At 33.1% G+C, this 14574-nt stretch overlaps 1 protein-coding gene across 2 annotated transcripts in view; it reads right to left on the reverse strand.

Annotated features, from left to right (window-relative positions):
• Positions 1-273: 273 nt before the first annotated feature.
• LOC143072458 (uncharacterized) overlaps positions 274-14574 on the reverse strand; it is a 52390-nt gene continuing 38089 nt past the window's right edge. Inside the window, exons 17-21 of one of the 2 annotated variants that reach the window (XM_076247379.1) lie at positions 14470-14552; positions 13441-13553; positions 3196-3340; positions 2751-2824; positions 274-726 (exon numbers count right to left, since the gene is read on the reverse strand). In XM_076247379.1, the coding sequence (XP_076103494.1) occupies positions 677-726; positions 2751-2824; positions 3196-3340; positions 13441-13553; positions 14470-14552 (465 nt within the window). In that variant the 3' untranslated portion in view covers positions 274-676. Of the gene's footprint in view, positions 727-2100; positions 2178-2750; positions 2825-3195; positions 3341-13440; positions 13554-14469; positions 14553-14574 lie in introns of those variants that run through there. The other variant, XM_076247380.1, reaches the window with a different exon arrangement.

A 14574-nucleotide genomic window follows, 5' to 3' on the forward strand; every position in this document is an offset into this window, starting at 1 on the left:
GCATTATGTAACAGTACAATAAATACATACACATTTTTATGACATAACATGACATATTACATAAGAGAAGCAAATAAATATCAAGTATATTCCTATGATTAAATACATAAAATTGGAATTTACACAAATAACACAAATCTTTGACATAGTCAGAGCTGACAATGGGTGCCTATTTAATAACATTTACTAAATAAACTCATCATAGATACCAGGACTAAATTTTGTATATACGCCAGACGCGCGTTTCGTCTACAAAAGACTCATCAGTGACGCTCGAATTAAAAACAGTTAAAAAGGCCAAATAAAGTACGAAGTTGAAGAGCATTAAGGACCAAAATTCATAAAAGTTATGCCAAATACAGCTAAGGTAATCTATGCCTGAAACTGTCTCTGTAAATCTTGATACCATTCACATTGTAATACAAAATGTATTTCCTCTTCAATAGTATTCAAAGTACAAAGAGCACAATAAATTATTTTCTGTTTAACCATAAACTTAATGATAACATCCTACTTCAACAAACAAATCATAAATGTCATATTGGTTTTTCTTCTTTATAAAATAACATACACAATAAAAGAGTAAATTTAAAAATTGAATAAAATGAAGCACAATTAAACAGAATGACATTACATTTATCCTTTATCACACTGTTTCATTTAAAACAGTTTAGTTTTAACTTGAGAACATATCCTGAAGCTCTTTCAGTCTTTCTGCATCAGCCTCTGCAAAGAAACAAATAACATTTTTTTAATTCTGTGATTAACATAGAACTGATAACAACTTTTATATTATGAAAAAGCTAATTTTTGGCATAAAAAAAGAGCATTTGTAGTAAATCTGTTATTTCAACATGGAATCAATACCTATAGTTCTCTAAAATTGGTTAAATATTTCAGGATCTCCATAACTGGGTATCAGGATATCTAAAATTATTATTATTATCTAAGATAATAGTAGACCTCCATAAATATTTTCTTGCTGTATGCTCATCATTTTTGCTACTTATCATTTCTATCTAGTCTTACCCTATCGCGCAATCACCACTTTAGGTGTTGGTTCACTTATATTCTTACATTTCTATCTAGGTATAACAGTTAGTAAGGAGTTGATTGAAATAACTTTTGTTAAATTTATTTAAATATAATTTTTGCCATTCACAGTTTCTCTCAACTTTTTACAATTTTGAAGATAATGGCCAGACAGGGAAAATGCATTATGTGAGGTCAGAAAATGCTATTTATTATGGTTTTTGTTGAGCCTGCGACTTTTGTCGCAGACAGCTTGACATAGGGATAGACCTCATTTCATGGATCAGTGTACAAGGTCAAGTTTTGGTGGTCAAGTCTGTATCTCAGATACTATAAGCAATAGGTCTAGTATATCTGGTGTATGGAAAAAACTAAGGTGCACATGTCCAACTGGCAGGTGTCATCTGACCTTGACCTCATTTTCATGATTCAGTGGTTATAGTTAAGATTTTGTGTTTTGGTCTGTTTATGTTATACTGTATGTAAAAGGTATACTATATTTGTTGTATGGAAGACTTGTTAGCTGTACATGTCTGCTTGACATGGTTCATCTGATCTTGACCACATTTTCATGGTTCATTGTTTAATTTTCTTGGTTAATGTTAAGTTTATGTGATAGTTGTAATAAAGCTTTATATTTAGGACTATCAACATAATATCAATGATTAGTAAAGAAGACGAAACACTTCAGCGTGTGCACTCTTGTTAAGATATTGGACAATTTTATAGGTACATGCACTTTTACACTTGTGTTCAATTTTAAGCCATGGAAGCCATGTTGGTTGATTGACAGGAACTAAAAACATTTATTTACTTTATACTAGATACCCCAGTCCATGTTTGACTGAGCTTTTCTCAGTTGTTATAGAAAAGAAGATTTTTAAAATAGACTTCTCATTCCCAAAATTTCAAACTATATAAGTCTAATTCTAACTAAGCAAGACCTTGATCTCTGTTGACTCTTAATCAACAGGCTTTTTTCCTTCCCTAAATCTTACATCATAATAACATTCATTCAAATTCAAGCAAGGAAAATCCAAGTTACCATCCTGAAATCAATTTTTCAATAATCTATACTTTAGGTAATAATGACCTTGACCTTTAAAAGAATGGGGTTTTCTCCTTCTCTGTATCTTAAATCTGGACTGAAAAAGAAATTAGTTTGTGCTGCCAAAATATTTTAAAGAAGTTCATAACAAGAATGTGTCCATAGTACATGGATGCCCCACTCTCACTATCACTTTCTATGTTCAATGGACTGTTAAAAATGGGTTAAACTCTAATTTGGCATTAAAATTAGAAAGATCATATCATATAGGGAACATGTGTACTAAGTTTCAAGTTGATTAGACTTCAACTTCATCAAAAACTACTATGACCAAAAACTCTAACCTGAAACAGGACAGACAGACTTATAACGAATGAACGACTATTGAACGGAAAAACAAACAGACACACAGATTGGAAAACATAATGCCAAAGTGTAGAAAGCATTTAAAACAGTCAATTCAGATTATTGTTTTATGCCATTTTTCATTACTTTTAAGATTAATATTTATTCTTTTCAACAAAATTGCTGATTTTTATTTATCAATTAATTTTATGACTTCTATGAAGTAAATGATTCAAATGATTGCAGTTGATAAAAAAGCAAAAGATACCAAAGGGACATCATATTAGAAATCTAGAATTTTAAAAAGTTCAACCATATAACATACCTATTCTCCTAACTTGTCTCCTATGATGTTTGTCTATTCGTCTCTGTTCCATTTTCTCAAATACTACTCTTTCACTAAAACAAAATTGCTGGATTAAAATAATTTCTCTATCTTAATGTGAAACTCAGAAACATATTATTCCCCTAAAACTCGTCCAGTCCCCACAAAGTGTCCATATGATATCATTTGTGCCTATACATGGTCTATAGCTTGTATAGGATGATGAAACTTGTCCTTTTCATAACTCCAAACCATCTTCATTTATTTTATGTATGTTTGTTTAGTAGTAGGATGAGGACGACTCAGGAGAAGATGTAAATGTGGTCTGTTGTTATGTGGGGTATTTTAAGAATTACTTATCATGCCCTTTTATATATTGTTGATAACTGTTGTCAATAAAACTAAGAAACTGATGACCTTCAAATATAAAACCTTAGAAACTTACTTATGACCTTCAAAATCAATAACCACTGTGCCTTTACCATTCCTTTTGATGAAGGTCTGTTCAAGCTTAGCCTGCGTATCTGTATCATATGTTTTCCATGTTCCATCATTTTCTTGATACTGCCATACAAAACAGATTTGTTCCTCTGAAAATTAATATTGTCATTATTTGCTGTCAATGTTATAATTTTAATGATGTAAGAACCTTAAAATTTGATTGGTTAATAACCCTAGCTAAATGTTTTTCATCCAGGGATGAAAAAAGTAGTATTTTTCGTACAGCAATCAACCAAAGCTTAATGTTTTTCTTCTAAGATAAAAAAAAATAAATATTTAACATGGCACCAAACCTTGACTAAAATAAATTTGACTAGTTTAATTTTATTAAATTTTGACAAAATATTCACCTTGACCATTTGACAAAACTATAAAAATTTCAAACTAGAGGTTCTAAAGAGCCTGAATCGCTCACCTTGGTCTATGTGCATATTAAACAAAGGACGAGATGAATTCATGACAAAATTGTATTTTGGTGATGGTGATGTGTTTGTAGATCTTACTTTGCTTGCCTGATAGGTCTGAAAATTTCAGGGCAGATAGAACTTGACATTACAAACAATTTTATCTCATCAGATTTGCTCTAAATGCTTTGGTTTCAGAGAGATGAGCCAAAAACTGCATTTTACCCTTATGTGCTATTTTTAGCCAAATTAAACAAAACTTGGCCACAATCATCATTTGGGTATCTAGTTAAAACTAGAGGCTCTCAAGAGCCTGTATTGCTCACCTGACTCTACTTGGGTTTTTGAAATCATATAAAAAAAGATGAAATTTGGCTACAAAGTAACAACACTTGGTCAGTACCTCATAAGGAACATTCATGCTATGTTTGGTTTCATTCCATTCAGTGGTTCTCTAAAAGAAGACTTTTGTATGTTTATCCCATTGGGTCCATCTTGGATGATGGATCGGCTACAAAGTAACAACACTTGGTCAACACCTCATAAGGGACATTCATACTATGTTTGGTTTCATTTCATTCAGTTGTTCTCTTTAAGAAGTCATTTGTATGTATTTCCCCTAGGGTCCTATGTTAAACTAAGTCCCCCGCTGGCGGCCATCTTGGATGATGGATCGGCTACAAAGTAACAACACTTGGTCAGCACGTCATAAGTAACATTCATGCTATGTTTGGTTTCATTCCATTCAGTGGTTCTCTAAAAGAAGACATTTGTATGTATTTCCCATTGAGTCCTATGTTAAACTAAGTCCTCCACTGGTGGCCATCTTGGATGATGGATCGGCTACAAAGTAACAACACTTGGTCATCACCTCAGAAGGAACATTCATACTATGTTTGGTTTCATTCCATTCAGTGGTTCTCTAATAGAAGTCATTTGTATGTATTTCCAATGAGTCCTATGTTAAACTAAGTCCTCCACTGGTGGCCATCTTGGATGATGGATCAGCTACAAAGTAACAACACTTGGTCATCACCTCATAAGGAACATTCATACTATGTTTGGTTTCTTTCTATTCAGTGGTTCTGTAAAAGAAGTCATTTGTATGCATTTCCCATAGGGTCCTATGTTAAACTAAGTGACACGCTGGTGGCCATCTTGGATGATTGATCAGCTACAAAGTAACAACACTTGGTCATCACCTCATAAGGAACATTCATGCCATGTTTGGTTTCATTCCATTTAGTGGTTCTCTAAAAGAAGTAATTTGTATGCATTTCCCATAGGGTCCTATGTTAAAGTAAGTCCCCCGCTGGCGACCATCTTGGATGATGGATCGACTACAAAGTAACAACACTTGGTCAGCACCTCATAAAGAACATTCATGCCATGTTTGGTTTCATTCCATTCAGTGGTTCTCTAGAAGAAGTCTCAAAAAATAAAAATTTAACGCTGAATTGATGAGAAAAGCTCACTTGGCCCTATGGGCCAGGTGAGCTAAAAATGTGCCGGTGACCCGGCCAACCAACCAAGTTGGCCGCCATGGCTTAAAATAGAACCAAGGGGTAAAATGTAGATATTGGCTTATATCTCTGAAACCAAAGCATTTAGAAAAAAATCTGACATGGGATAAAATTGTTAATCAGGTCAAATTCTATCTGGCCTTAAATTTTCAGATGAATCAGACAACTTGTTGTTGGGTTGCTGCCCCTGAATTGGTAATTTTCAGAAAAATTTTGCAGCTTTTGGTTGTTATCTTGAATATTATTGTAGATAGAGATAAACTGTAAACAGCAATAATGTTCAGCAAAATAAGATCTACAAATGAGTCAAAATAGTACAAAGGGTAAAATGCAGTTTTTGGTTTATATCTCTGAAACTGAAGCATTTAGGGAGCTACCATTTGATTTTTAGGGGGGGGGGCTAGGATGAAATTTGAAAAAAATAGGCAGGACAGGAGTTTTGAGTTAAAAAAAAAAGGCAGGATGAGACACTTGCAAAAAAAAAAAGTCAGGACGACAATTTAGGTAAAAAAAAAGTCAGGATAAACTAAAAGAAAAAGGCAGGACCGAACAGAGTGAAAAATAAAAAGGCAGGACAGAGATTACAGCTAAAAAAAAATGCAGGACAAAATTTTTCATCCTAGCCCCCCCATAAAAATCAAATGGTAGCTCCCTTAGAGCAAATCTGACTATGGCAAAAATGTTCATCAAATTTAGATGTATCTGCCCTGAAATTTACAGACAAATCTGACAACCAGTTGTTGGGTTGCTGTCCCTCAGGTTTTTGCACTATAACTTTAGTATAAGTAAATAGAAATCAATGAAATTTAAACACAAGGTTTATGACCATAAAAGGAAGGTTGGGATTGATTTTGGGAGTTTTGGTCCCTCCGGGAGCATTTTTCTTGGTTTTCGCACAATAACTTTAGTATAAGTAAACAGATATATGAAATTTTTACATAAGGTTTATGACCACAAAAGGAAGGTTGGGATTGATTTTGGGAGTTTTGGTCCCAACAGTTTTTGAATTAGGGGCCAAAAAAAGGTCCCAAATAAGCATTTTTCGTTGTTTTTGCACAATAACTTTAGAATAAATAAATAGAAATCTATGAAATTTTAACACAAGGTTTATGACCACAAAAGGAAGGTTGCGATTGATTTTGGGAGTTTTGGTCCCAACAGTTTAGGAATTAGGGGCCAAAAGGGTCCAGAATTAAACTTTGTTTGATTTCAGCAAAAAATGAATTATTGGGGTTCTTTGATATGCTGAATCTAAACATGTACTTATATTTTGATTATGGGCCCAGTTTCCAAGTTGGTCCAAATGGGGGTCCAAAATTAAACTTTATTTGATTTCAACAAAAATTGAATATAGTGGGTTCTTCAATATGCTGACTCTAACCATGTATTTAGATTTTTAATGTTTGGGCCCGGTTATCAAATTGGTCAACATTGAGGTCTAAAGGGTCTAAATTTGAACATTATTTGATTTCATCAAAAATTGAATTCTTGGGGTTCTATGATATGCTGAATCTAACCATGTATTTAGATTTTGGATATTGGACCATAATAGGTAAATGTCCAATTTAAATTTTTTAAGTTTTTCAGTTTAAGTTCTTAGGCCACATTCTTTCTGTGTCAGAAACCTATGTTGTGTCAAATTTTCAATCACAATCCAAATTCAGAGCTGTATCAAGCTTAAATGTTGTGTCCATACTTGCCCCAACTGTTCAGGGTTCTACCTCTGCGGTCATATAAAGCTGCGCCCTGCGGAGCATCTGGTTTGCTATTATCTTAAATATTATTATAGTATCTTATGATATCTTATACTATAAATTATGATTTTAACCTTATTTTACATGATTTCCAAAGCATCAGAAAATACAGGTGAGCGACACAGGCTCTTTAGAGCCTCTAGTTTTAGGATTTTATGACAAAACCTTATTTTTGCTGATTGAAAAAAATACAAGTGAACAAAATTACTGTAGTGTATTGTAATTAATATGTTAACAACATAAACTTAATTGAGTGACAGAGAATCATAAACAAATAAATATTAAATACCACAGACTAATTAAAGTACATGTGTACAAATAATTTAGAAGAACATTCAGAAACATATATGAACATAGCAGCACCAAGAAAATCAAAGGATTTGATCATTTTTATGATGGACAAAAATTTGATCAATAGCCTTTTAAATTGATGTTGAGTTGTCAAAAGGTATGAAATATATGGCAGAATAGATAATGTGATGCCCCCCTCCAACTCCACTCTGAAGTAACTGTATTTAATAACAAAGTCAATGTAGGACTTTCTTTGAGATATGTCATGGTGTGTTATTTGGCTTATATTTGTGTTAGTGTTATTTTGGATAAAATATGTTTTATTTTTAAAAATAGAAATTTTATGTTTGTATTTTGTAAAATTTTTAATTTGTTTAATCTATTTTTACCTATGCTGTGACATTAGTACTTGAAATGTCACAAATTGCTCAAAGCACTTTATTTTGAAATATTAATTGTGATTAGCATATGTCACTCCAAAAATTTATGATTTTATCAAAACATTATAGGATTAGGCTTTTTTAATTAACGTCTATTTTTGTTAATGAGAGTACTTACTTAACATGTCGAGACATATTTATTAATTCTAGATTTTAGTATAAATATTGTTGTGAAATTTTGGATAGGCAGTCAGTGTTTCGGAAGCGTAACTGTAATGTTGAGACAAAATTATCTCTGACTCCTAATTTAACTTTGGAAAATCCTTTTTGAAAATCTTCTATTTTGGGACTTTTTACATTTGGAATTTGAGACTAAGTTAATTTATAATTTAGTAATTTTGATATTTATTTTATATCTTACATTTTAAGAGAAATAGTTTTTACTTTGGATTTGATATTTAGATTTGATACTTTGTACTTAAATAGATTATAATTATTATTTGGAATTGTTTACTAATTGATTTGTTATCATCATTCGTCTAACTTGTCCTTCCTTGCATTTTAGCTATGCCTATCAGAACATTAAGTCTAAAGATAGACTGACCCCCTGTCCCTTGGTTCCAGCACATACGAGTTAGCTCCCCCTTATGCTCTTGAGTGGACCTTGGTGACAGATATTATTTTGTCTGGGAAAACACAAATGATGCCCAACATCTTACAGTCTTATTTTAAAATACCCAAAGTTGAGCATGGGAGCACATAAAAGTCATATTTTAAAGTACACAAAGTTGAGCATGGGAGCACATAAATTTATGGTTCACTGTAGGACTACCTCTTGTACAAATAAATACTCCACAAATGACATAGTTCAACAATCTCCCAAAAGAGCCTTTCTTTATAAAAATTAAAATCCTGGCCACATGCACACCTCCAATGTATGTGCAAACAGCTAGCAAAGTGAACACTTCCTAACATTCAAACTGTAGGAGAAGTTATCCAAAAATGCTTTGCACCTCTTATGCAAGAATATACTAGTGAATTGTTCAATCATTTTTTATTTCATGGAGAAAACAAATTTGTTCAGAAAAAAAGTGAATACCGGTATTTTTTTTACTCTCTTCATTAAAATGATGACTGAATATAAATTGCTATTTAGTTATGGACACTTTAATGGTCCTACATCCTCTGGATACTTATACTTTTGTTATGGACACTTTAATGGTCCTACATCCTCTGGATACTTATACTTAATGGTCCTACATCCTCAAGTTATACTTAATGGTCCTACATCCTCTGGATACTTATACTTTTGTTTATGGACACTTTAATGGTCCTACATCCTCTGGATACTTATACTTTTGTTATGGGCACTTTAATGGTCCTACATCCTCTGGATAATTATACTTAATGGTCCTAAATCCTCAAGTTATACTTAATGGTCCTACATCCTCTGGATACTTATACTTTTGTTATGGACACTTTAATGGTCCTACATCCTCTTGATACTTATACTTTTGTTATGGACACTTTAATGGTCCTATATCCTCTGGATACTTATACTAAATGGTCCTACATCCTCAAGTTATACTTAATGGTCCTACATCCTCTGGATACTTATACTTTTGTTTATGGACACTTTAATGGTCCTACATCCTCTGGATACTTATACTTTTGTTATGGGCACTTTAATGGTCCTACATCCTCTGGATACTTATACTTTTGTTATGGGCACTTTAATGGTCCTACATCCTCTGGATACTTATACTTTTGTTATGGGCACTTTAATGGTCCTACATCCTCTTGATACTTATACTTTTGTTATGGACACTTTAATGGTCCTACATCCTCTGGATACTTATACTTAATGGTCCTACATCCTCAAGTTATACTTAATGGTCCTACATCCTCTGGATACTTATACTTTTGTTTATGGACACTTTAATGGTCCTACATCCTCTGGATACTTATACTTTTGTTATGGGCACTTTAATGGTCCTACATCCTCTGGATAATTATACTTTTGTTAATATAGGCACTTTAATGGTCCTACATCCTCTGGATACTTATACTTAATGGTCCTAAATCCTCAAGTTATACTTAATGGTCCTACATCCTCTGTATACTTATACTTTTGTTATGGACACTTTAATGGTCCTACATCCTCTGGATACTTATACTTTTGTTATGGGCACTTTAATGGTCCTACATCCTCTGGATACTTATACTTTTGTTTATGGACACTTTAATGGTCCTACATCCTCTGGATACTTATACTTTTGTTATGGGCACTTTAATGGTCCTACATCCTCTGGATAATTATACTTTTGTTAATATAGGCACTTTAATGGTCCTACATCCTCTGGATACTTATACTTAATGGTCCTAAATCCTCAAGTTATACTTAATGGTCCTACATCCTCTGGATACTTATACTTAATGGTCCTAAATCCTCAAGTTATACTTAATGGTCCTACATCCTCTGTATACTTATACTTTTGTTATGGACACTTTAATGGTCCTACATCCTCTGGATACTTATACTTTTGTTATGGGCACTTTAATGGTCCTACATCCTCTTGATACTTATACTTTTGTTATGGACACTTTAATGGTCCTACATCCTCTTGATACTTATACTTTTGTTATGGACACTTTAATGGTCCTACATCCTCTGGATACTTATACTTAATGGTCCTAAATCCTCAAGTTATACTTAATGGTCCTACATCCTCTGTATACTTATACTTTTGTTATGGACACTTTAATGGTCCTACATCCTCTGGATACTTATACTTTTGTTATGGGCACTTTAATGGTCCTACATCCTCTTGATACTTATACTTTTGTTATGGACACTTTAATGGTCCTACATCCTCTGGATACTTATACTTTTGTTATGGGCACTTTAATGGTCCTACATCCTCTTGATACTTATACTTTTGTTATGGGCACTTTAATGGTCCTACATCCTCTGGATACTTATACTTTTGTTATGGGCACTTTAATGGTCCTACATCCTCTTGATACTTATACTTTTGTTATGGACACTTTAATGGTCCTACATCCTCTGGATACTTATACTTTTGTTATGGGCACTTTAATGGTCCTACATCCTCTTGATACTTATACTTTTGTTATGGGCACTTTAATGGTCCTACATCCTCTGGATACTTATACTTTTGTTATGGGCACTTTAATGGTCCTACATCCTCTTGATACTTATACTTTTGTTATGGACACTTTAATGGTCCTACATCCTCTGGATACTTATACTTTTGTTATGGGCACTTTAATGGTCCTACATCCTCTTGATACTTATACTTTTGTTATGGGCACTTTAATGGTCCTACATCCTCTGGATACTTATACTTTTGTTATGGGCACTTTAATGGTCCTACATCCTCTTGATACTTATACTTTTGTTATGGACACTTTAATGGTCCTACATCCTCTGGATACTTATACTTTTGTTATGGGCACTTTAATGGTCCTACATCCTCTTGATACTTATACTTTTGTTATGGGCACTTTAATGGTCCTACATCCTCTTGATACTTATACTTTTGTTATGGGCACTTTAATGGTCCTACATCCTCTGGATACTTATACTTTTGTTATGGGCACTTTAATGGTCCTACATCCTCTTGATACTTATACTTTTGTTATGGACACTTTAATGGTCCTACATCCTCTGGATACTTATACTTTTGTTATGGGCACTTTAATGGTCCTACATCTTCTTGATACTTATACTTTTGTTATGGGCACTTTAATGGTCCTACATCCTCTGGATACTTATACTTTTGTTATGGGCACTTTAATGGTCCTACATCCTCTTGATACTTATACTTTTGTTATGGACACTTTAATGGTCCTACATCCTCTGGATACTTATACTTTTGTTATGGGCACTTTAATGGTCCTACATCCTCTTGATACTTATACTTTTGTTATGGACACTTTAATGGTCCTACATCCTCTGGATACTTATACTTTTGTTATGGGCACTTTAATGGTCCTACATCCTCTTGATACTTATACTTTTGTTATGGGCACTTTAATGGTCCTACATCCTCTGGATACTTATACTTAATGGTCCTACATCCTCAAGTTATACTTAATGGTCCTACATCCTCTGGATACTTATACTTTTGTTATGGGCACTTTAATGGTCCTACATCCTCTTGATACTTATACTTTTGTTATGGGCACTTTAATGGTCCTACATCCTCTGGATACTTATACTTAATGGTCCTACATCCTCTGGATACTTATACTTTTGTTATGGACACTTTAATGGTCCTACATCCTCTGGATACTTATACTTTTGTTATGGGCACTTTAATGGTCCTACATCCTCTTGATACTTATACTTTTGTTATGGGCACTTTAATGGTCCTACATCCTCTGGATACTTATACTTAATGGTCCTACATCCTCAAGTTATACTTAATGGTCCTACATCCTCTGGATACTTATACTTTTGTTATGGACACTTTAATGGTCCTACATCCTCTTGATACTTATACTTTGTTATGGGCACTTTAATGGTCCTACATCCTCTGGATACTTATACTTAATGGTCCTACATCCTCTTGATACTTATACTTTTGTTATGGACACTTTAATGGTCCTACATCCTCTGGATACTTATACTTTTGTTATGGGCACTTTAATGGTCCTACATCCTCTTGATACTTATACTTTTGTTATGGACACTTTAATGGTCCTACATCCTCTGGATACTTATACTTTTGTTATGGGCACTTTAATGGTCCTACATCCTCTTGATACTTATACTTTTGTTATGGACACTTTAATGGTCCTACATCCTCTGGATACTTATACTTTTGTTATGGGCACTTTAATGGTCCTACATCCTCTTGATACTTATACTTTTGTTATGGGCACTTTAATGGTCCTACATCCTCTGGATACTTATACTTAATGGTCCTACATCCTCAAGTTATACTTAATGGTCCTACATCCTCTGGATACTTATACTTTTGTTATGGGCACTTTAATGGTCCTACATCCTCTTGATACTTATACTTTTGTTATGGGCACTTTAATGGTCCTACATCCTCTGGATACTTATACTTAATGGTCCTACATCCTCTGGATACTTATACTTTTGTTATGGACACTTTAATGGTCCTACATCCTCTTGATACTTATACTTTTGTTATGGGCACTTTAATGGTCCTACATCCTCTTGATACTTATACTTTTGTTATGGGCACTTTAATGGTCCTACATCCTCTGGATACTTATACTTAATGGTCCTACATCCTCAAGTTATACTTAATGGTCCTACATCCTCTGGATACTTTTGTTATGGGCACTTTAATGGTCCTACATCCTCTTGATACTTATACTTTTGTTATGGACACTTTAATGGTCCTACATCCTCTGGATACTTATACTTTTGTTATGGACACTTATAATGGTCCTATATCCTCTGGATACTTTAATGGTCCTACATCCTCTGGATACTTTAATAGTCCTACATCCTCTGGATACTTATACTTTTAGTCTTGGAAAACATGATATAATGTTTAGTTGTAATTAGCTTTGAACTAGCTTTCAATAACCTGGAGTAATCTTACATCGTAACTTAGTTTAGTTTAATTATTTTTTATTTTACTTCCCTTATTTTCTATTGGTTCTTTTTAAGGACTTACCTGCTACATGTGCTAGGAAGGGACAAAGGTACAACTTCCTCTTTTACAACTACACATTTCTTGCTCTAAGGATAAGGGTTATTATCATATTATTGGTTTATTTTGGTGATTGCATGTACATCATATGTTCTTAATCATTTTAAGTGATAGTACCTTTTGTTACTTCTGATGCCATTGAAGAAAGATCTGACCAATTATTATCATCAGAAGTTTGAGTAGTGGATGTCTCTGTAGAATGCTGTGATTTTCTATCTTTCTCCTTTTGCCTATATGTAAGAAAAAGTTTACATCAGTATTTCAATTTTGTAAAATAAACTTACCATAATACTTAATATTGTAAATATACTCAATATTCCATGTTTTAGTTAGTTCTTAATCACAAACAAGAATGTGTCCATAGTACGCGGATACCCCACTCACAGTAGCATTTACTATGTTCAGTGGACCGTGAAATTAATGCCAAAAATCTAATTTGGCATTTAAATTAGAAAACTTGTATCATAAGGAAGATGTGTACTAAGTTTCAAGTTGATTGGACTTCAACTTCATCAAAAACTACCTTGACCAAAAACTTTGACCTGAAACTCTCACTATCATTTTCTATGTTCAGTGGACCGTGTAATTGGGATAAAAAAAACATATTTGGCATTTCGATCAGAAAGATCATATCATAGGAGGGAACATGTGTACTAAGTTTCAAGTTGATTGGACTTCTACTTCATCAAAAACTTTAACGTGAACTGGGACAGAATGACAGACGAACAAACAGAAAAACTGACAAAAGTATTTGGAATGCCATATAATTTACCTCAATTTAGTATAGACTCTTAAATTTTTAAGAGTGGAAATAAGATGAGCTGATCATATAAACACAAAGGCAAATATAATACAAGCCCAATGAAAAAATATAAACAAGTCTAAATTGAAAACAACATTCAAACTTATGATTGCATTGGATAAAAACTGGAATTCTTATACAATTGCATATAAAACATATTTCTTGGTAGAGGGTTCTAAATACAGCACAAACAACATTTTCCAAAAAAACAAAAAATAGTTACAAAGCATGTTTTAACAAAACGCATTTAACTAACAGGTTGATCAGCTGATGTTTTTAAACCAGTATATATATATATATGTATATAGATCATCTAGATTCACATTTATGTCATTGATACTTACTCTTTTTTTTCTTTTTTCTTTTCCTTCTCATCTTTTAGTTTTTGTTCTTTCTCTTTTTCTGCTTCAATTCTTGCTCTGAGCTCCTGTTATAAATTAAACAATCAT

The sequence above is a fragment of the Mytilus galloprovincialis genome, chromosome 4, assembly GCF_965363235.1.
Source record: "Mytilus galloprovincialis chromosome 4, xbMytGall1.hap1.1, whole genome shotgun sequence".
In the NCBI taxonomy this organism is placed as follows: Eukaryota; Metazoa; Mollusca; class Bivalvia; order Mytilida; family Mytilidae; genus Mytilus; species Mytilus galloprovincialis.